The 23,984-nt window shown below is 44.6% G+C and overlaps 1 protein-coding gene across 3 annotated transcripts in view; it reads right to left on the bottom strand.

Moving 5' to 3' along the window:
* Nucleotides 1-23,984, bottom strand: part of OFD1 (OFD1 centriole and centriolar satellite protein) — a 41,466-nt gene that overhangs the window by 1,608 nt on the left and 15,874 nt on the right. For 2 of the 3 annotated variants that reach the window (XM_071213118.1, XM_012525392.3), the window contains exons 7-20: nucleotides 23,545-23,681; nucleotides 23,050-23,223; nucleotides 20,408-20,514; nucleotides 17,436-17,555; nucleotides 14,538-14,611; nucleotides 12,075-12,166; nucleotides 10,744-10,933; nucleotides 10,263-10,393; nucleotides 9,593-9,704; nucleotides 7,446-8,054; nucleotides 6,843-6,963; nucleotides 5,639-5,739; nucleotides 3,657-3,776; nucleotides 754-911 (exon numbers count right to left, since the gene is read on the bottom strand). In XM_071213118.1, the coding sequence (XP_071069219.1) occupies nucleotides 754-911; nucleotides 3,657-3,776; nucleotides 5,639-5,739; nucleotides 6,843-6,963; nucleotides 7,446-8,054; nucleotides 9,593-9,704; nucleotides 10,263-10,393; nucleotides 10,744-10,933; nucleotides 12,075-12,166; nucleotides 14,538-14,611; nucleotides 17,436-17,555; nucleotides 20,408-20,514; nucleotides 23,050-23,223; nucleotides 23,545-23,681 (2,246 nt within the window). The remainder of the gene's footprint in view (nucleotides 1-753; nucleotides 912-3,656; nucleotides 3,777-5,638; nucleotides 5,740-6,842; nucleotides 6,964-7,445; nucleotides 8,055-9,592; nucleotides 9,705-10,262; nucleotides 10,394-10,743; nucleotides 10,934-12,074; nucleotides 12,167-14,537; nucleotides 14,612-17,435; nucleotides 17,556-20,407; nucleotides 20,515-23,049; nucleotides 23,224-23,544; nucleotides 23,682-23,984) is intronic. The other variant, XM_058291408.2, reaches the window with a different exon arrangement.

The raw sequence follows: 23,984 nt of genomic DNA, 5'->3' as shown, positions 1-23,984 counted from the left end.
TAAAATAGATGGGCACCAAAATAGGAAATACACAAATACATTTTTAAAACTTTTCCCTTTACAAAGCACACAGTAATAGCATCCTGATTCTTTAAGTACAACCTGCACACTGAGAATTAGGTTTTTTAAAAAAATCAAGTCACGGTTACCGTTAAAGAGAAACAAACATGCCGCCTCAACAAAGGAAGGGATGAATTTCCTTAAAGTGTTCTAGGCTTTAGACATGAATGAACCAGGAGTCACAGGAACATCCGCCGGGCAGACGGAAGCCTGGAAGACATGGCAGGCATGCTAACGTGGCCAACAGCAGGACGGAAGGCAAGCAGGGCGCGTGAGAGACGACGAGGGCCCCTGCAAGCACCCTGGGCTGCCTGGGCCCTCCTGGGGGTCTCCTGGTCCTTGCTCAGTCCCAGCTAGCGGACCTTGCAGTCGTGTCTCCTTTCAACTCCGGCTCTCAGTGAAGATCTGCAGCAGGGCAGAGGCCAGATGGGCACGCACACCAAAGTGCTTCCCGACACTGCACTTGAAACCTCAGAAGGGGCTACACGGCCTTTCTCACTGCTCTTAAGAAAAGGTTTTGGAAAAGTTAGCTGCTAAGCGTTAAGTTGTATACGTTGCCACAATCGTTTTTACAAAACGAGTTACCTGCCGCTCTGATAACCTGGGGACTGACTGCTGGCTCACCTCCCAGAGGTGGAGTACTGAAGGTATAGGACGCGTTGACCAGGACGGGGATTCAGTCATGCTCCTTACCCTTTCTTGATCCAGCTTTTCTAGCTCTCTTCTTTCCCTTTCTAAAGCTTCCTGTCGTTCACACCGTTGCCTTTCTTCTTTCTGCCTTCGTTCTTTCAGGTGCTGCTCCCATAACTTGTCTTCTTCCCCCTGCTCGCCACTTGGTTTCTGATCTGTGCCTAATAGGACAGACGAGAGGGAAGAGCTTCCACCCTCAGCTGTTTCCAACGAATGAGGCACCATTTGCAGAGCCCTGGTCGAGAAGCAGTGGTCTTGCCTTGCGCCTGAGCTCCTGTGCTGCGCCTCCAGGGGCTGTGCCCCTCCCACTGGCTCTCTGCCCCCAGACTTCCCACAATGCGGCGCCCCCCTGCCACCATCCCGCCCACCACCATCTCCCCTTCTCCAGCCACCTGCTCCTGCTCCTCCCTTCCCAAGGCCCAGCCTTTGCTTCCAATTCCTCCCTCCCCTCAGGGTGCCCGGGTAAGCACCACCCATTTCCCCACTAGCTGCAGGACACAAAGGTGTTCCAGTGGCCTCCCCCGAGCTGATGTGGGGGCTGAGCCCCGTCTTGTGCAGCGACCTATCTAGCCCTGTCCCAGCTCCCGGGCCGCAGAGCCTCGTCTCTAATGGGTTCCCCACCAACATCCCCCCACCTCCCCATCACTACCGTCCCTTCAGTCCAGCTCTTTCTACTCTGTCCTCTCGCCACCAGGGCTGCCAGGGCCTCCCTCCTCCTCCTGCTGCTGCTGCTTTCATTAGGGTCCCTGACACCACTGCCCTGGCAAAAGACACAACCTGCTCAGTGGTCTCCCTGGCCTCAGGCACTCCACCTTCACCAGTGCCAGACCTAGCTCCTGAAAGGGACCTGTGTGGATTGGCTGGATTTGCTGGTGGAGCATCTCTGCTCTGATGGAGTTCAAACTCAAGGCAGTGTAGGCCGACGAGCTGCCTGTCATTTTCCCTTCCAACCTTATTTCCTATATTTACCACTCAGTGTGGCATTCAGCATATTCTAACTCTACCCCCAAGCTGCCTGGCCCCTGACTGGAGGTGATGCTGGCCTTGCTTGGGGCCTCTGCTGTCACCGCCTCCTTAACCTGCCGTGCTCCCTCCCTGCCTCTCCCTACAAAATCCCATCTGCTGCTCCAGCCCTCAGAGGCCACCCGCCCTGGGAGCCCCGGTATTCTGAGAGGGACCACTAACCTCCCCAGCACCTTGCCCACACAGCATTTGCTACCCGCCTCGTCAAAACTCATGTGCACTTGTTTCTCCCACTGCTAGTCCCCGCAGGCAAGGCCCATGTTTTACTTCTGCCTTTCTGGCGACAGCTCTGAGCACAGGTCCCTCAAAGATTTCATTCGCTCTCAATCCCACACATGATGACTGTGACCTTCCTCCTCTGGCTCCAGGCTATGCCCTACACTTTTCTGACCTGCGCAATGCTAACAAAGCAGAATTACTAGGTGCACCGGAGGACTCTGGGCCTCTTTGCTGCGCCCTGTTCTAAAGCCAGCAGCAGGAACTGAGTTAGTTGTCCTGAGAAGACAAAGGCAACATAGCTTCTCTCTCCCCTGATCCTTATTATGAAATTAAAATGCCAGAGGAGGCAGAAATGCAATCTCCTCCTTGCTGGTGGAATAAGGGTTACTCCTAAATGGTATCGCTTTCTTATATGCAATAGCAATCCCAAAGTTGGAATGGTGTTTTGATGGCAATTTAGAGAGAGAGAAGAAAGAAGGGCAGCTTCTCTGCTCAGCTGCTGGGTGGCTCTTCAGACAGAAGAGCAAAGAAAAGCCTTTCTACTGGGCACCTCAAACACACCACGTTTTGACCTTTTTCATTTCCCTTTGTGCCCAAAGAGATGAAATGTTGAATATGAGAATTTCTCAATTAACCAAAAAAGTCGCCACGCCTCACGGTTATGTCCGAAGCCACGGTAATAACCTAGGCTGGTAATAACCTAGGCTGCGCTGTGGAGGCAGAAGCACCCTTCCCTCAGGTGCTGGGGAGGAGGGAGGCAGGTTGTTATGCTCCTTTCATCCCCTTACCTCATCAGGGCTCTGGCCCCTGCACCCTCCCATGGCCCCTGCCCTCACTCAGCTGTCCCCCACAGCACTTCTCCACGCGCGGTCCTGATGGCTCGCTGACCATCTGACATGCCCCCCACTTCCCCACTTCACTCCTGACCCCCACTAGAATGTCGGCTCCGTAAAGATGGGGCTGGATTTGGTTGACTGCTGGACGCCCGGTCCCTACAAGAGAGCCAGTACAGAGAAGGCCTGACCTGAGGAATTTCCTTCAACTCCGAGGGGAAAAGGACCTGGCTGTGGAGCAAGCCCTGGAACAAGGCTCAGAGCCCTCCCCGCCTGCCTCCCTCCTCCCCAGTCCCTCCACCTCCAGAGAAGGGGGTGGGCTCCTGGTGGAGAGGGGAGAGAGGAGGGGGCCAAAGACCAGGAGTCTCAAGACCAGGTCCCCCCAGCACTTGGCTCACTTGGTGTCGGGAGCTTTTTGAAAGATTGATGTACAACTTGGGTTTCTGCCTTGATATTTTAAGACATAAAGGAAGCAAACAGATGGAACAAAAAATAATAAAATAAAAAAGTTAAAACCACACTAAAGACATATACCAGAGGTTAACTGTTATCTTGGTCAGATGCTGAGGCTCCTGTGGAATGGTCCTTACAGATGTGCCTTGAGTAACAGTGTCCTTGCTATATCAGACTGACAATAAAACAATTCTTTTTAAAGCAACTGGCCCTGGAAGACTAACTGAAAAGCCTTTCCATCAGTGTTTTCCTCAGCCCAGTCTTTACATGTTCTAATTGCGAGTTACTTAGGAAATGTAACCAACACCACCACCCCAGCCCCAGATTTTCGACAATCTACGCTGTCCTGTGATGCATGAAATAAAAACGCACTCTTACTTGGGGAGTGAGATGGGGCAGGTCTGGGGGACACGGCGGCTGTGGCGGCGTCCACGGGAAGCATGTCTCCAGCAGAATGCAGCACATCTCCTTCACGCTGCCTCGGCACGTTCCCTGCAGCTACAGGAGGAGGAGCAGCCGTCCCACGGGGCCTTAGGACAGCCAGTAGGGGGCGGGGCAGCTGGGGGTGGGGGCAGCTGGCCAACTTCAGCCAGAGCTGCCGGTGGGCCCCTTTCTTTACAGGAGTCTACACACTTTCAACAGACATGCTTGCCAGTGTGTTTACTTCTTAACATGTTCTTATCCTTGAAAAAGATTCAGGAAGCGGACTTGGCCCAATGGATAGGGCATCCGCCTACCACATGGGAGGTCCGCGGTTCAAACCCCGGGCCTCCTTGACCCACGTGGAGCTGGCCCACACGCAGTGCTGATGCGTGCAAGGAGTGCCGGGCCACGCAGGGGTGTCCCCCGCGTAGGGGAGCCCCACGCGCAAGAGTGCACCCCATAAGGAGAGCCGCCCAGTGCAAAAGAAAGTGCAGCCTGCCCAGGAATGGTGCCGTCCACATGGAGAGCTGACACAGCAAGATGACGTAACAAAAAGAAACACAGATTCCCATGCCGCTGATAAGGATAGAAGCGGTCACAGAGGAACACACAGTGAATGGACACAGGGAGAAGACATCGGGGGCGGGAGGGAAGGGGAGAGAAATAAATAAAAAATAAATCTTTAAAAAAAAAAAAAAGAGTTAGATTCAAAACCCAACAGGAAAAAAACAATCCAGTGACAGAAAAGAATTAAGTAGGCTTGCTGACAAACATCTGAATTCCATTTAAATAGAAATGGCTTAACAAAATTCTCCCTCGGCTGCCAAGTCGAATAATTCACAAAATTTACTAAGTATGCCCATTTAATTGTTCAAAACGATATATGTGCAGAACTAAAGAGAAAATGGCAATTAAATGCAATAAATGATGCTACACTAGATCTAATAATGGAGAGGAAAGGCCCCAAAGGACATTACCGGGACATATGAAAAAAATTGGAATATAGACTGAAAGCTTCAATGGATACTAAAGTTCTTGAACTTGGGACAATACTTAAGGTGGTTTATTAGTGAACAGCCTTGTACTTAGGAAATGCACATGGAAGTACATTATATGTTCAAGGAGCATGACAGATGCAACTTACTCTCAAATGTTTAGAAAATGGATAGATAAGTAGATAGATCAACAGAGAGAAGGACAGATAGAATGATACAGCAAATTGACAAAGCGTTAAAATTGGTGGGCCTGGGTATGGGAGAGGGTTGATTTGTTTGGTGTTCTCTTTACAAGGTTTGTATTACTTTTGCAATTATCTTGTAAGTTTGAAATTATTTCAAAATAGAAAGTTTAAGGGAAAAAATGTTATATTTTCAGACCTGACAACAATGTTTACAAAGCTATATATAAATCTAAAAATGTCTAAAGCCGGAAAGCAGCTGAGATGAGTGACTCTACACCGTCTCTGACACTTAGGCAATGGGCTCTGAAGCGCAGTGAGGTGACCACGTCAGGACCACGGCCAGGATGCCAGTTCCCCAACCCTTGTGCCGACATGCTTTCACCCCCGTTCTTTCACTAAGACTGGAGTTCGCTACATCTGGGGCAAACAACGGAACCAATATAATATCAAGAAAAAGAATAATTTTCACATTCCATAGAAATTTAAAAATCACATTTTAAATGTGAGGTAATCCCAACTTGGCAAATTAAGTTAAGGATTCATATGTATGAGTTAGCTCATATTGAAATTCTTAGTTATCCAGAAATTATTTTTTTTATTTTAAAGGATATAAAAAGTGATATAAAAAAAGAGGTCAACAATCTGCATTTGTGGTTTTATCTCAAAGTTAAAATGCCCTAATTCATGATTATAGTAACAGACCTATTTCCCAAAACTCAGCTTTCTACACTCTCAACACACCTAGATTTGAACTTACATTTGAAAGATGATTTGATTTCCTCATTATCCTTAAAATGTTGCATGTCCAGATTTGAAAGTTCACTTTTTCCTTGCAGTTCAGTTTGCTTTTGGTAAAGACTGGATTGGAAGAATAGAACTCATGAATGTGCAGTGACAATAATATAACACCCGAGAGCACAGTGTGATGAAAAGCCTTTTGTGACCCAAGAAAAAGTTTTACAGAAGTTTCCTTGGCTTATTAAGAAAAAGAGCCACCACGCACCCAGGGCTCCCCATGCAGCAGGCACTGCGCTCAGCAACCCATGTTGAAGTCGGGTTCTTCTTAACCACTTTGGATAAGCAGTTGGCAAAGATTAAGATCGCCCTCCCAATGCAAGTTTATTTTTTCAGTAACCACAAAACATTTTTCTAAGAAAGCAAACTCTGTACAACCTCATCACAAATCAGCTGAAGATGTAAAACCCCAGGCCCACAGGGCGTCCGAGCAGCCTACCTTAGCGTGTGCGTGCATGTCCTGGCTTTCTTTCATCGCAATACAAACAAGAAGCAATTTAGGACCATTATAGACATAAGTGGTAGTTCTCAACGTTGTACAGCAGAACTGGCTAGACCTGCAGGTGGCCAGGCTCCAGCCCAGAATGACTGAGTGAGAATCTCCTGCAGGCGGACCAGGCATGGGATGGGGGGCCAGCCCCTGCCTGACTCAACCACAGCCCAGGCTGCTCCAGTGGCCTAGTTCCTAAAGCTCTCCCCTCCACACTGCTTCAGTGCCTGCACCCTAGAGTCCACTACCACTCTAGAATTTCAGTGATGTAGAAAGTGAAACCTTAGCTCTTTATATTTACATGCCACATTTTTTGAAATTACCTTTTAAATGATGTGTGAAACTGGTACAAGTCTAAAAGTAAACTGAATTCATTTGCTTTCATGAATTTCTTAATGCTTGGTTTTATCTTTAAGAATCGAGCCTAGGCACGGAATTATGAAGATGCTTATTAATACCACATCACATTTTTTGTACCAAAGTAGAAATTATTTTTAAAAGGAATCTTTTGTCCGCAGGTAATTCAGATGATTCTCAATGATGACACATCATTTTTCCAATCAGACTGCCCCATGATCTTTACCATCACCTGAAAAAACCCAAAAACTCAAGGAAAGGCTGACAACCTTTACTGGTAACATTACTTGGCTGAAGCCGACCAGAATGTGGTATTTACCCTGCCCGCTGCTCCGGGGGGCTGGAAGGGATGGAGAGGCTGTGTACAGACTCAGCAGGTGAAGGCTGGGGCATCCTGTCAGGACAAGCATCAGGGGAGGCCACACGTGATCTGCCCAGACCTACAGGGCCAAAGGAACCAGCAGGAGAATGTTACCAACTGCACGGAGAAGATACCAGGGTGGTTTCTGTGATTTTAAGAAAGTCCATCAGTGACGTCTGCAAATAGCCAAGTATGAAACATAAATGACCCACAAAACCACTCGTGGGCCCAAGTTAAAGCACAGTAGTAATAATAAAGTCTGTAAAAACTAACCAGCAGTAAAGGAAAGGACAGCAACATGCTGGAACGTGACACTCTCCCCGCTGCCGACCCCCACGCCAGCCCGGTGGTATAGGGAGACACCACAGCCTGCCAGGAACAGCAGGGGCAGAGGGCGAACATACTGCTCGAGGTGACAGGATACACAGCTAGGGCTCTCCATGCTCCTCACGCCATGTCAGGTTGCTTAGAGGCCCTGCTCTTACTCAAGTGACAGGACCAATGAGGGCCAGAGCCAGCCCGGTCCAGGGCACCCCAAAAACCCTTTTGCTGGCAGCGTACCTTCCAGGTGCATCTCACTATCGATGCTGCCGTTCGCTTTGGGAAGGGGAGTGGAGGAGAGGCGCCTCGGGGAAGAGCTTCTCCTTGGCCAGGAAGCCTCGCTGCCGGTCAGTGCTTCCGGTGCGTCACTCCTTTCCTCTTTAAGGATGCTCAGTCGAGGCTGCTCAGAGACCATTCTGTCCTCAGCCGAAATACCTCTTTCTGGGGAACTAGAGGTGATGGTTTTTAGCGCTCCCAGCAAGTACATGGGTGGTGGGCTGTGGGCTGGTGGTGGGCTCCCAGCAGTGTTCTGAATAACTCTTCGATGGTAATTTCTGAAAGCATTTTCCAAGCGCTCAGCCTCTTGCTCTAGCTGTTTTACCCTTGCCTTAGTACTCGCCACAAACTCAAGGTCTGAGTCGGGGGAACTACCCTCCGTCTCAGGATGCGGACAACTCCTGCTCCTTGGTATAACTGGGCCAACCATCACCTTGTCCCATTCAAAAGGATTCTTCAGGAAATCACCACTTATATCATCATCGTGAGGCACCATCTGACCCCCTATCAATCCAGTGATGGAACGATCAAGCAGAGACTGCTTGGGCTGGCGGTACACTTCATTCTCTAGAGCTGAGAATTACAAAAGCAGAGTTTGGGAAATGAGGGGGGAAAGACAGAATAAAATTAAAATGTGCTTACTCTTTTTTTTGAAAAATGACAGTGAGTAATCAAAAGGACAAACTTGCACATTAAACTCTTGCTTAAGCAACGGTAATGACAACCATCAACATCTATTAAGACCTTATACGTACCAGCTAAGGCTTCATACACCTTCTTTCCTAGTGCATAATTCCTCAATCTGTTAAATGCACTTTGAAATCCAGAAAGCTCTGAGAACTGAAAATTTATTCGTGATTTCTTTGGTGGCAAAGCCTGACCAGGCCTGAACTTGTTTGGTTGAAAACCTTGACGTGAACTGAGGTACACCCATTTATTATCATTTTTTATCCTGCCCAGCATGATTTGTCACACATTGTATTATAAAAATCATTCAAGTGTTCGGCTAGAGGAAGCTGCCCCAGAACTCCCAGGGCTGTTGCAAAATATGTGGTGTATGGGCAAGGTGTAGATGAGGTAGCTCCCATTTTAGAGACAGAGGCCCTAGGCTCACCGAGGTTGGTCACACACTCGGCAAGCAGTTGCGCCACTGGGATTCCCTCCTGCAGAGCCAGGACATGTGACTGCTCCTCACCTACAAAGCCTCCCAATACTGGTATGCCCAGCACCATAAGAAAGGTGCTTGCAAGGGGCAATCCATCCCCACTGAACTATTTTTCATGATACGAGATGGCTACAGTTTCAGCTGTAAGCAGTCTGGCAAACACTGAATTGTTGAGAGAGAGGCACGGGAGGGAAGAGAAATGAGTCAAGAGATAAAAACAAACGCAGTGCAGGTAGGAGGGAGCAAGCACCTGAGGAGGGAAGACTGCAAATGGAAACTGAGGAAGGGGCCACAAGGGAGTGGGAGAACCGCTTGGGCTGATGGCATGTGGACCCTTTCTTTATGCTTGAAAGCAGCTAAGAAGGATGGTATGGAATTCAGTCAACACCTTAGGAAGAAGGTGCGGGCAGGCATCTCTGCAGCCAGGCGACAGTAGCCAGAGCAATAAAGTGCTAGCAGGAACCACTTCCTGGGGGTCTTATCTGTCCCAGGCGCCGTCCTGTGCCCCATCTCATTTTATGTGCATTCTGCACAGCAGGACATTCTTGTTACAAATGGGGGAAAGAGAGGCTCAGGGAAGCTGAAATAACTTGGTCAAACAAGTAACTTCAAAGCTGGGGTCCAAAACCCAAACCGTTCCCTGATTCTGATGCCGACGCTCTCCCCGCTAGGTCACCTTGCTTCTCCTACACAGCCAATCAGGCTTCCTCTGGGAGTAACAAAGAAAAAAGGGAAGTGTAGGTCCAGGGGGAGCTGGGGGACTCCTGGGGCACATGGAGTGACCATCCCACCAGTACACCTTTGCTATTTAGGGGATGCGGCGCTCCTGAATCACAGGGCACCTGGCTTCTCTCTTAATAAGAAAATTATTAAAAATTCAATAAATAGCCATTGTTACACTTCCACAAATGTCCAAAAATCTTTATGGATTACAAATGGCTCTAACCTGTCTGGGTTTGTTTCAGATGCAGCTTCAAATCCGCAATCTGCATAGTTAACCTCTTTATACAAGCTTCATAATCTAATAACTGGGCCTTCAGCTCTGTAGAACGCTTAATCTGGAAAAAATTATAGAAGGAAAAGAAATCAATATAAAACCAATCGCAGTCACTTACAAAAGCACAGATTCTCTTATTGGGCATATTTTATTTTTCTGTTTTTCTACTCCTGAGAAGCTTTATACCAGTGACCAGCAGGGTCCCTGAGGGGTGGCGGGGGGAGGGCAGCAAACCAAACACAAATTTCTCATCACCTTATTCACTTATTCACTCATATTAAAGAGGAGCTACTCCAGGGCATGCAGGTAGAAGTCAGAAAGCCAATATTTGTAAATCAAGCTGCTTATCCACAGGGTGAAAAGTGAGACACTTTAAGAGGAAGCACAACAGGGCACTTAAAAATATTACATTTTGGGGAGTTTGCTTCCCTCTGGATTGTATTAATAGTATGACTATGAAGCCCGGTAATTACTGAAGAACTTTCTCAGATGAGAAAGAATACCTTGAGCGTTTGGGGGAGTACCTTTTCCTGTTAAGATAATGAATCGGACTTGGGCTGTCTGACTTAACGCCGCCGCCCCCCCTGGAATACTTCAGCAAGCGAAGAGCAGTACTCACTTCACTTTGCAGCTGTTTTTCCAGAGCTTGTTTGTGGGTTTCAAACTCCTTATGCTGAAGAGCTATAGCACTTTCAGCTTTCTTTAATTCTTTCTGAAAAACCAGCAGCTCAGGAGATGGCTGGGTTATGCCTAAGAAGGTAGAAAATCCTAGTCAACTGGGTCCTGCTTGGCAGAGAGACCGGCCAGCCCAAGCCACCTCCACCTCACTCTCCTGCCCGCTCCAGGCAAGCCCACCCAGCAGCCAAAGGGCAAGGGAGCTTCTGAGACAGCTGGTAGAGGCAGATGTGTAGAGTTCACAAATATTTCTTCTTACAGTGACACAATTAATTATGTACTAGCAAACAATAGGTACTTTCTATCTAAGAATCTTGATTTTATAAAATTTTCCCAATTTAAGCCTACCTTACAGGTACAAAGCAGGTTTATAATAATGACAGTATGAATTACAAAGCTATGCAAATGATAAAAAAAAGCCATACGGTTCAAGAGACGCAAGTTTTCACTTTTACTCTCATCCAATTGCTGTTTAAGTAATTTATTTTGTGCCAGGAGATCCAGTTTCTCTTCCTTTAGTAGTGAATAATCATGCATCTCTTTAACTTTTTCATTCAGCAAGTGGTTTTGTTTTGTTATTGCCAAAGACTGGACTTTGACAGACTCTAACTCAAGCTGAAATTACAAAAGAAGGAAGAACTATATTTGAATGATGATCTTACAGTGTTCTGAAATAAAAGCTGGCAGGATGCTTTCACAATTTAATTAAGGTCACTTGATAGATGGTTGGTTGGCTGCAACAAAAAGAGCCTAACAAAAAATAAAGAAACTCATTCTTTGACCTAGATTTGGGGTAGGGGAACAGTCATCTAACTTGAATTATGTAGAACCCTTTCCTAGGAAGCAAGTAATTCTGGTTAAGATTATCACCTCATTTTCCAGATGCCATCAAGGACCCAGTAATGATTACAGATTATAGTAATACCCTTTCGCAAATGTAAACAGATTGGCTAGAAATGATCACTAACATACTGTGAGATGCTCTCCTTATCTTAGCATTATGTAACTCGAATTTGGATATGGAATCCTCCAAAGTTCTCAAATAAACATGCCATCAGAGTTGCAAAAAAATTTTATGTATCAGATAAATATATATAAAATTATTTTCTTAGGATGTACCGGGGATTGAACCTGGGACCTCATACATAGGAAGCAGGTGCTCAACCACTGAGCTATACCCGGTCCTCCAGGTGATATTTTCAGTACCTCAAGTTCCCAGCTCTAATGCTTCAGAGAGCACACAAATGAAATGGAATAAAGTAACAGTGGCATGTAAAACAGGCATGTTTCTGTTTTAAGCTGTAAGATATCAATGTAATGAGAATTCTTAACCTGCTGCTGATGGGAAGAGGAGGCTGAGGTAGAAACTAACATTTATTGACCACCTGCTGTGGGCTAGGCCCACAAATCAGCTCACTGCATTCCTTCCACAATCACATGATGTGGGCATTAGCCCAAATTGTGGACAAGGAAAGTAAGGTCACAAAACTTGCCCAAAGGCATGCAAGGAGCAAGGGACAGAGGCAGGATTCAAGCAGGACTCCAGAACTCCAGAGTACATGCTTCCCTGGTTTCCCTACGTGAGTTAGCTTGAAATTAAGAACTCTTATTAACTTCAGCCATCACCTTCTTAGTCATGTAATAAATACTCAAACGTATCAAAAGGATAACTGGATAAATTATGTATGACTAAAATTTAAATTTCACATATTGCTTCACCTCTATTTCGAAAAGAAACTTCAAGCTTAACAATTACCTCAAGTTCTTTCACACGATTTACATATTGACTCAGTTCTTCCTTTTTTGAATTAACAAGTGAGAACTCTTCTTGCAAATGCATAGCTTTTTCTAAAAGAGAAAGTCAACTGATCAAACATCATCATGTTTTCCTTGCAAATGCAAAAGCCATTTATTAATCTGTGGCTAGTACAGCAGGCCTAAAGCCTATTATTTCATAACCTAAAATAGCAGGCATGGGGGTGAAAAATTCAGTGGGCAAGTAGGAAATAAACCCTGTTACCCAACAGGTATGGGAGGTTGTAACTGTCAGATATATATGGTGAAATGGCTCCCACTACATATGCTAATCAGAGTTCCACCATCTGTTGTGACACCACGGTCAGAGCACAGAGCACTAATGCCAAATGATCTTAATTTCTTTAAAGACAAAGATGTGTCTTTCACTATTCGGCAGTTTTCACTTCATCAAAAACAAGACTATGTAGATGTGTCATCAAAAAGTAATCTGCGGGAAGCAGATGTGGCCTAACAGACAGGGCGTCCGCCTACCACGTGGGAGGTCCACGGTTCAAACCCCGGGCCTCCTGACCCATGTGATGAGCTGGCCCACATGCAGGGCTGATGTGCGCAATGAGTGCCCTGCCACGCAGGGGTGTCCCCCGCATAGGGGCGCCCCACACACAAGGAGTGCGCCCCGTAAGGAGAGCCGCCCAGCACAAAAAAAAGTGCAGCCTGCCCAGGAATGGCGCCGCACACATAGAGAGCTGACACAGCAAGATGACACAACAAAATGAGACATCGATTCCGAGTGCCACCGACACAAGCGGGCACAGAAGAACACAGAGCGAATGGACACAGCGAGCAGACAACTGAGGGGAGGGGGACAAGGAAGGGGAGAGAAATAAAAAATAAATCTTAAAAAAAAAAGTAATCTGCAATGGAATGTACAACATTGTGATTATACTAAAAGCCATGGATTATACACTTCGGAGAGAATAGCCAGAAACAGCAGCTATGTACAGTGGGGAAAGCACAGAGATTGAGAGGTGAGGAATTCTCTTATTTTTTATTACTGAAAAAATGAAAATGCTCTAATAATGATTGAAGTGATGAATACACAAATATGTGATTATAGCAAATATCACTGATTGTATACTTTGGGTGAATTTTATGTTTATTAATATGTATCAATAAAATGGATTTGTTTTAAAAAAAAAAGTAATCTGCATGCAGAGCAGGTGTAGCTCAGTGGTTCAGTGCCTGCTTCACATGTACAAGGTCCTGGGTTCAATCCCCGGTACCTCCTAAAAGAAAAAAACAATAATCTGTTGAATACATGATGGTACTAGTTCCTAAAGAAGCATCTGTCTCTGCAAGATAATAGCAAAGGGGCAACAACGAATCAAGCGTCTAATCAATAACAAGTATCTAACCCTGGTTTACTCCCAAGAATCTGGTTAAAATTTCCACCAGCAGTTCAACTTCTTGTCATAGGCAAGTAAACTGAAATGAAATGAACAATATCTAAAGATGGAAAAATTCTTCAACTTTCCTAGTCTTGGACTAATGTAATTATACAAGCATTTAGGAGATACATGTCAAGTAACATTATTACTAAGCAGGAAAATGTATTAAGAAGGGAAAGAAATAAGAATCTGGGTCACAGGGGACAGAAAAGTTAAATTAACACTTTTCCTAAGTAAGAAATAAAATCTTCCATACTTAAGAGCAATATTTATCAGATGGCAATAAGTTGCTGCCACTTTCTTGACAGTCACTATCTTCTTCATCAAATCATACTGAAGTAAATTTGGATAAAATACTGACAATAAATCACTGGCTTATGGGAGTATACAAAATATTAAACATGAAGGTTTGCAAAAAGGTAGTGCTTCTTACTTTTTTTTTTTTTTTAAGGAGTTACCAGGGATTGAACCCAGGCCCTCATACATGGGAAACAGGTGCTCAACCACTGAGCTACATCTGCTCCCCTTATTTTTCAATTTTGTAAAATAACAGTAGTAGCAATGAAGTGTAGCTCTACATTCTTTTTTATTTCCTCCCTGATTCTTTGTCTCTCTATTGCTATATTCCTTTACCTCTCTAACACCTTATTTACTACTGTCTTACTTTGCCAGGGTTATATGACAAATACCAGAGGTTCATTGGCTTAAACAGTATTCTGACAATCTTCTGTCACATGGTAATCTGTCTCATGTTTTGTTTTGTTTTTGCAAAGACTGGGAAAGGTGTTACTTTTTAAAAAATCATTGTAATTTTTTTAATTAGAAAAGTTGTAGGTGCAGAAAAGTCAAGTAAAAAATGTGTTCACATATGCCCTCCTATTGTTGACACTTTGCATTAGTGTGGCACCTTTGTTACAAATGATGATATATATTCTTTAGAACATAGAACAGACCCAACTCAGGAAGCCAGACATCAAAATGGAAAAATGCAGCCCCCCCCCCATAAGAATCACCTTTATTCTTTCTTTCATCTTCCATCAGTCTTTTAGTTCTATTGACATATTCTTCCTTTAGTTCCAGTTGATACCTGAGAATCAGAACCACTGAAAATTAGTTCCTTGCCATTTTCCTGGAAAAAGTGCCATGAAGACATGAGCTTATCTATGCACAAAGGTGCTTAAGGACACTTAACCTGAACAGGCATAAACTTCCTGGTCGCTCAGTAATAAAGCCAAGGATCTGAATCCTCAACACAATCCTGTAAACAGGGTCCACCAAACTCACACAAAATGAAGAGCTGTGTTATTATAAGGTTGCTGAAAGCAATTACTTTTCTCTTGGTCTCGAATGACACAAAAAGCAAAGATGTAAAGGTACTTAAACTTCCCCTGTACACAATAGCCTCCACAGTGATTTGAGACCCTCCCAAATGAAAACAAGTCGTGGGGTCACTTCCGATCCACTTGTCCCACCCCCGCCCACCTCCTCACAGGGAGACAACTTTCGCCTCAGGGGCTGAGCATAGTACCACGCACCAACTGCCACCAGGGTTATGCCAGGCTCGGCGAGCCTGAAAGGCAGGCTTTCAGGGAGCCTGCCTCATCTGCCACAGCTGTTACCAGCTCACTTGCTGGTCCAGAGACCGGGGAAAGAGAATCTGGTGGAGACTATCCTGCAAGTCCAAACACCTGTCCAAACCATGAGTTACCTCCAAGCCATGGAGATGTCAAATACTACCAAACAGTGCACTATCTCCATGACTACGTGAACTACGTGCACATTTATTCATTTACTTCTGAAATTTTAGCTATTTCAGTGTTTACTATTATATTACAAGAACTGACATCAAATATGTGGATGAAAGCCATCATTTCAAAATTGAAAGATGGGAAAGCAGCTGTGTTTCTTTTTTTTTTTTTTTTTTTAACAGAATACTTTTGAAGACTCGTAAAACTTGAGAAACCCTGGCAAGTACTCAGTAATGGGAAATCAATGAAAAAGAAGAGGCAGAGCAGTAAAAAGAGGCTGCTGATCAGGAAATACAGGGCAGCTGGGCAGAGTTACCCTTTCTCCTGCATTCATTAACTCAGTATTAACTGAGCTTTTCTACATGCCAGATGCTCTGCTGCGCACCGGAAGGAAAAGTTCCTGCTTTGGCTTAACGTCTCTGTACTGAGATACGACTCAATGGCACACGGAGCACAGATTCAAGGACAGCCCACCACAGTTGCCCATGTTTTCCTTAATCTATACCTATTTTTAGGTATTGGGGTCAGGGATTGAACCCTAGACCTTGGATGTCAGAAGCCGGTGCTCAACCACTGAGCCACATCAGCTCCCCTAAATTGGTTTTCCCATTTATTTGCTTCTTGTTTTTTCTTTTCTTTCTTTTTTTTTTTTTTAAAGATTTATTTATTTATTTAATTGCCCCCTCCCCTCCCCTGGTTGTCTGTTCTTGGTGTCTATTTGCTGAATCTTGTTTCTTTGTCCGCTTCTGTTGTCAGCAGCACGGGAAGTGTGGGCGGCGCCATTCCTGGGCAGGCTGCACTTTCTTTTCACGCTGGGCGGCTTTCCTCACGGGCGCACTCCTTGCGCGTGGGGCTCCCCCACGCGGGGGACACCCTTGCGTGGCACGGCACTCCTTGCGCGCATCAGCACTGCGCATGGCCAGCTCCACACGGGTCAAGGAGGCCCGGGGTTTGAACCGCGGACCTCCCATGTGGTAGACGGACGCCCTAACCACTGGGCCAAAGTCCGTTTCCCTTGTTTTTTCTTTTTAGGAGATACTGGGGACCAAACCTGGGACCTCCCATGTGGGAAGCAGGAGCTCAACCACTTGAGCCACATCTGCTCGCTCTATTATTTTTTGCTTCAAAAAGTTCATCGGTCATTAGCTTTTTTTTTTTTTTTAAGGGGGATACCAGGGATTGAATCCAGGACCTCGTACATGGGAAGCAGGCACTCAACCACTTGAGCTACATCTGCTCCCTCATTAGCTTCTTTTGATTCTGGCGTTGCAGAAGTTTAAAGGACTATACAGCACATGTTTACTGACAGATAACCACTAAAGTAGATTAATTTGTAAATTGTTAGCTATTCCTCTCTTAGTGGTGGTATGAGTGGGGCAGATGAAAAGGTAATTGAGGGAAGCAGATATGGCTCAAGGGATTGAGCTCCCACCTACTATATGGAAGTTCCCTGATTTGGTTCCCCGTGCCTCCCAAAGAAGACAGCGAGTTTGTGTGACAGACAGGAGCAGCAGGCTGGCACACCAAGATAATGCAACAAGAGACATAAGAAGAAAAACATGAGAAACAAAACAAAGCAGGGAGGGGAGGTTCCCAATGCCTCCTAAAGAAGACAAGTAAGACAGTGAGCTGATGCAACGGGCAGGCACAGCAAGCTGACCACAACATGATGATGCAACAAGAGGCACAAGAAGAAAAACATTATGAGAGACACAACAAAGCAGGGAACAGAAGTGGCTCAAGATGCCTCCCTCCATATCAGAGGGTCCTGGGTTCGGTTCCTGGTGCCTCCTAAGAAGAAAAGAAAACGAGGAAGACAAATAGACACAACAAGTGCAAACGAGAGGGTGGGGAGAAAATTTTTAAAAGGATAATTGAACAAGGTTTTACTTCCAATTTTACATCTTCTCAGTCATGCAAGGTAAGCAAGAATCACATAATTTAGAGAAATTATGACCAAGAGTGAGCAGAGGATGCTGTTCTCTATACTGGATCTTATAAGAAGAATCCTAATTCAAATTCTCATGGGAAAGGCTTGACTGTCAATGAAAGAAATACATACTTCCTAAACACTAACTTTGTCATCAAACCTTAGCCCTATCTACTTCATCAGCTTTTGTCATGGTCCCATCATCTTAATTCAAATAACCTTGAAACACTTACTTTAGAAGTTCATTCTTGAGCTTTTGGTCAAAGGTCTCCTCCAGACTCTCTATATTCAGCTCCCGCCTCCTAAGTGCATCATCCATGCTTTTCATTTTTCCTTCCTGTAGCCTCTGGGCCCTGCAATTACCAAAAACATGTAAGGCAAAGAACAAAAATACATCATCTGAGATACCTAATTTAGAGGGAAAAAAGGATGCTTGTGTTTAGCTCAACAGATGAAATGTGTTCTTTGACTGTCACTGCTGGGAAGAGGAAGAGCCAGCAGTCCCGCATATTTGCTGAGCTGGCCCAGTGATGGGGCTCTGCACCAGCATATGGACTGGACTGTGGCACCTGGCTGGCGGCATGTGAACAAGTAAAGGTCAAAGTAGTTTCCCACAGAAGATAACGTTTAAAAGGGTCAAAGATGATAAATGGCCACCATCAATTCAGAGTGATAGATGTTATTAGTTTAAAAAGTTATAAACAAAACTTTAGTATACTTATGTGCTTGTTTCTTCTATATTAGTTTCTAACTGTGGCATTTCATTGATTAGCCCATAGATATTAAAGTCAGTAAGCTTCCTCTTTGTCATTTAATAAGCTACCGATTTCACTTTACCAAAGAGTGAAAAGAGGGTCGCAAACTGATACTTGCACACCAAGGCTCATAGCAGCATTATTCATACTATTCCAAAGCTGGATGCAACCCAAGTATTGATCAACAGAAGAACAGACAAACAACATGTGGCACAGACACTGAAAGGAATATTATTTGGCCATTAAAAATGAAGTTATGGGGAAGCGGATTTGGCTCAACTGACAGAGCATCTATCTACCATATGGGAGGTCCAGAGTTTAAACCCAGGGCCTCCTGACCTGTGTGGTGAGCTGGTCCACGCAGTGCTGACGCACACAGGGAGTGCCGTGCCACGCAGGGGTGTCCCCTGCATAGGGGAGCCCCACACACAAGGACTGTGCCCTGCAAGGAGAGCTGCCCCGTGCAAAAAAAAAGCGCAGCCTGCCCAGGAGCAGCGCCGCACACATGGAGAGCTGACGCAGCAAGATGACGCAACAAAGAGAGACACAGATTCCCCATGCCGCTGACAAGAATCCAAGCGGACACAGAAGAACACACAGTGAATGGACAGAGAGAGCAGACAATGCAGGGGGGAAGAGGAGAGAAATAAAAAATAAATCTTAAAAAAAAATGAAGTTATGAGACATGCTGCAAATGGAAGAACCTTGAAAACATTATGCTCAGTGAAATAAAACACTGAAGGACAAAAATTGTATAATGTCACATAGGAGATGAGTAGAAATAGCAAATTTTCAGCCATAGAAAGCAGATTAGAGTTTTACCAGGAGGTGGGCCCAGGAGTGTTTGTTGGTAAAAAAAATTTTAAAAAAAAATTTTTTTTTAAATAATAATCTGATTGAATACTGAAAAGAATACAGAAAGAGAGAGCAAAAGATAGATGGACAGATCAGACCTTCCAAATACCAATGACACAATGAGACTTTAAATCAACCATCAAACCAATTCCAGGGCAGGGGAATCAGATTACAGATTCTAGATCAAGCCTTAAAGAGAAATACAACAGAACACTGAATAATCCAAGATATTTGCTCCCCTTTGCTGGCAAATCTGTAAAGTGACAGAGCAATCACGTACATTTATTCAGCTTAGATGCTTAGAAAGGAAGAATAGGGGAAGTTGGAGGTGAAGTGATTAAAAATCATGAACATGATTTTAGCAGATGTGGCTCAACCAGTTGGGCGCCCGCCTACCACATGAGAGGTCCCAGGTTCATATCCCAGTGCCTCATACAGAAGACTAGCAGATGTCACATCTGCTGCAGTGAGCTAGCCATCACAAAGAGCTAGCTGCTGCACCTGCTGCAATAAGCAGATGCCTAAATGAGCAGATGCCACAAGCCAACAGGTGCTGCAGCCCACGGGGAGCAGATGTGGCTCAGGTCACTGGGCACTCGCCTCCCATGTGGGAGGTCCCAGGTCTGGTGCCCGGTGCCTCCTGGAGAAGGCAAGTAGACAGACAAGAGAACCATCTGGGGAAGGGGGGGATAAAAAAAATCATGAACTATTTAATGTCCACACATTTGTTCCTCTTCTTTTTTCTCGTTTGATCAATTTACCTCTTGAGTATTGACCAAAAGAGAGTAATGTAGACAGAGAGAAGAATCCAAACCAATAGAACCTATACAAATGAGAAAAAAATGAATGAGGATGGAGATGAACTTTTTAATGAAGTAAGATTCCTGGATTGAAATGGATTTCAATTAATAGCAGATTTCAAATGAGAAGGAATTTATTCCACAAATTGTAGACTTGTGAGCCTGATATCAATCCCAGGTACAATTTGAAGGAGTAAACATTTGTGAGCACTTAAGAAAAAGTGAGTAACACACACCACAGGAAACAGGAGTACCCAGTACCAGTCAAGTCAGAGGCGATATACATTTTACCTTTTCAACAGCAGAGCAGGAAAATGAGGCAGGTCTAGATATCTGGAATGTGGTTACCATGAGCATGGTCAACTATGTGAGCTGGATGACTAACCGTTACTATGAAACATGACTTGTTAAAGCATTACTACCTTCTCCCAATTATTACTTTCATCTCACTGTACACAACCTGATACTGCCTTCTCATCCTTTTCATCTTAATGTCTAACATTTTAAAAGCAAACCCCAGTCTTTCTCTTAACATGTGCCTTTTTAAAATATACTTTATTTTAAAAGATACTTAGATTACATAAACGTTATATAAAAAACACAGGGGATTCCCATATGTCCTGCTCCCTACCCCTCTCACATTTTCCCAACACGTGCCTTTTAAAACTAGGCGATTCCACCCTTTTCAACCAAGAACCCTGCTTAATAATTAACATTAGAATATTTAGGCATATATTTCGTAATTCCTTTTCATCACATTCATTCCAAATAGCCAAAATGAATAACCATACTTACAATTCAAAGGTTTCAGTTCTTTGCTTCAGATCTGCTTCTTTGCTTCTCAGCAAGTCTATATCCTTTAGGAGCATCTGCCTTTGGGCATAAATTTCTTTTGTTTCCATCTATATAGGAAAGCATTCACTTTTAGCAAAACAAAGAAATTAAAATAGACTGGAAATACTACACTACTTCCTCAAGTCCAGAAGACAATCCTAGTACAGACATTTAGGGTAACAATTTCACCTTCAGGAGACTCCAATTTGAATCGCATGTTTTACCTTTTCTAGCTTCCTAAAAATCTACCATGCTCCCAATGACTTTTACACAATATTTCCCTAGTTTCCTAACATCCCTTGTCTAATTATTTTATTTAGATTCATTTAATTAACATGTCTCAGGCACGACCTTAGCATTTAAGAAGTTCTGGAAAAAACGAAATGAAACGTGCATTTAGAATCAAACTGCAAAAGGGCAGCATCTCTATGGCTCTGTTGTGGTTTGAAGGTTTCAGGGTCAGCGAGCTCACATGAACTCTTGACTAAGGGCCACACTCCCACTTGCGTTTGCTCACTGAACACCCCTCACAGGTCACATCGCACTCTGGAGCTGGAGAGGAAAAGGTGAGCGCACATAGTCCCCATCTTTAAGGATCTCACGGTTTAGTCAGGGGGAGAGGAACAACTATACTATGATGTGATGGCTTAGGAAGAGAAATACATAAAGACGACAAGGCAGGAACGAGGCCCGAACAAGTCAGTCAGTGTGCATCAGGGAAGGGGTCTCAGAGAGGACGGTTGTACCGAGGAGGGACAGTCTGCGAGCAGGGGTAAAGGCCCTGGTGCTCTGAATGGCAGTGTTAATATTGCAGGGGCTCTTCTTCCAACCTTTAGACAATAATCACTGAACTAAATGGGGGCAGGGAAGGGGGGTCTGTCTGTTAGCTGGTAGGGCTGACCTGGAAGATGAACCTGTTCATCTAAACCAAAACCAACCACCTCAGAGACCTGTGCTTCAAACATTTATTTGTATAGCTAAAACGAGTCCAAATGCCAAAAAGATCACACAATAGTTAGAGGGGGGTGCAATTCTTGTTAAATAAATAGGTCTGACTGAGGAGACCCAAGCAAGGGTAGTCACTCAGAGAAAGGCCTCCGACTGTGCACATCTCCTGATGCCAGCTGTTCTGGAGGCACACTGGACACAGTGCCCAGCCTGGTCTAAGACATGGCCCATGGGACAGGAACAGGTTTCTCCACCTCCTCCTGCCAACACCCTCCCTTCCCCGCCAGGCCTCAACCTCTCCACCTCCTGCCCCAGTCCCTTGTTCAGGCTCTTCTGGGGACCTCTGCCACTGCTCTATCCCTGCAGCTTCCTCCCACGGGAGTATGCTGTACACAGTTTCCAGTCTCCACCCAAACCCTCAACCTGCAGCTCTGGACTTTTGGTACATCCTTATTCTTCTACTTCTACCTGTCAGTCTATCCAGACTTTTTTTTTTTTTAACTTTTTAAAAATTTTTTAAAGATATGAAGATCACATAAAATGTTATATTGAAAATATAAGAAGTTCCCATATATCCCACTCCCCACACCCCCCACTCCCCCCACATCAACAACTTATTTCATTGGTGTGGCACATTCATTGCATTTGATGAATACATTTTGGCACACTGCTGCACTGCATGGATATTATAGTTTACATATCCAGTCCATTCAGTGGGTTATGGCAGGATATATAATGTCCTGCATCTGTCCTTGCAATATCATTCAGGACAACTCCAAGTCTCGAAAACACCCCCACATCACACCTCTTCTTCCCTCTCCCTGCCAACAGCAACTCCCATGGCCACTGTCTCCACATCAGTGATATAATTTCTTCCATTGCTAGAGTCGCAATAATTCTATAGTAGAATACCAGTAAGGCCACTCTAATCCATATTTTATTCCTCCATCCTGAGGACCCTGGGATGGCGATGCCCACTCCACCTCTAAATTGAGAGGGGGCTTAGACTATTCTTTGACCTCTTCAAGAGTGCCACAGATGCCTCCCTTTTCCTCTATTAGCCACCTACCCTCTCCTCTGGCTCCCTTCCCCACCCAGCTGAACCACAGTATCATCAATTAAAATGAATTAAGCTGAAAAAAGTTCCACCCCCCAAGACCCCCTATCTTTCTTCCCTAACTGGCTTTACAAGACTATCAGGTGGCTCCTGAGAGCTGTAAGAGCAAAGTTCCCCCAAAGAACTTGGTTTGCCCTGTTTCCATTCCAGTTGGGCCTTTACCACAGCTCCATCAGTCCCCTCTGTGCTTGATAGAGGGGCTCTCCCCTCACCCAGAGCAAGTGTTCTATGCCTCTGACCCCCTCTCCTCAAACCCTCTACCAAACCTTCCAATTCGCCTGAGAAGACAGCGCTTATGGGGTATGGACCTCTCCTACTGTTCTTTCCTTCCCAGCGGTGTCCCAGGAAGGAGGTCCCCCAGGAAGGAGGTCCCCTGGCCTTCCCAAAGGCTGAGCCTTCCATTTGCACTCTCGACCCAGGCCCTACTGCCTCCATAGGTCCTTGTTCCAGCAATTACCACCACTCTCACCTGTACCCTGCATCAATGCACTAACAGCTGCAGGGAACATCCATCTATTGAATCATTTCAGAATATTACCTCCTTGTGCTTTCGCAGTCTCTCAAGGGTATTCTTTTCCCGACAAGTAAGGGCTTCCAATTTTGCCTGGCAAGTTCTCTCGAATTCATTCCGGAACTCATCTAATTCCTTCTTAGACTTTCTTTTGTTTTCCATCCTAATTTTTGCTATTTCAGTATTTTTAAAATATTTCAACTGTCAAATGAACAAAAATAATTACTATTCTAAAGAAAGAGCAAAAAATTCTCTCCATGGTTAGGGTTAGTAATAAAGCTTTCCCTAAATATATTACATTTAGTTTAATTCATCTTGAGTTTTATCTCATTTGCTATATCTGTAGGACTCATTCAAAAAGCAAAAAAAAATGGCATCGATTGGAAATAAAAATCATATGCACAACAGCATGGGAGCCTACTCAATCATAAAAGTTTTAGATACTTCCCCATGTCCTTAAGATTAAGAAACTAAAAGACAAGTAAAAGGATCTCTCTTATTTAAAGACAAGATAGAGCTTACCTTCTGAGCCATTTCTGACTGAAGTTGCTGTTCTATTTTTCTCTTATATTCATTTAACTTTCCTTCTAAGGATTCTAATTTAGCATGCTGAGGGTAAGCACCTGCAAACTGATCATCAATGAACTGAAGCTTCTCAGCTATTAAAAAAGAACAACACATCAAATTAGGATATTTGAACACAGTCAGATGTGCAAGAGGTCAGATCTCGGTTCAGAAGCAAAGAGTATACTTAGGGAAAAGTGTGAGAATGTCTGCATTTTACTTCGGAATGCACCAAAAAATTAAAATAGATTAATGGTAGCCAGATAAATTTTTATTATACTCACTTTATCACTTAATGGTAGGATCTAGGTAGTGAGCACACAAGTGTTCACTGTAATTTTTTCTCAACTTTTCTGTTAGGTTTGAAAATTTTCAAATTAAAATGTTGGGGGGAAAGC

This window comes from Dasypus novemcinctus, chromosome X (assembly GCF_030445035.2).
Source record: "Dasypus novemcinctus isolate mDasNov1 chromosome X, mDasNov1.1.hap2, whole genome shotgun sequence".
Taxonomy (NCBI): domain Eukaryota; kingdom Metazoa; phylum Chordata; class Mammalia; order Cingulata; family Dasypodidae; genus Dasypus; species Dasypus novemcinctus.
This window is presented reverse-complemented; position numbering and strand designations above follow the sequence as displayed.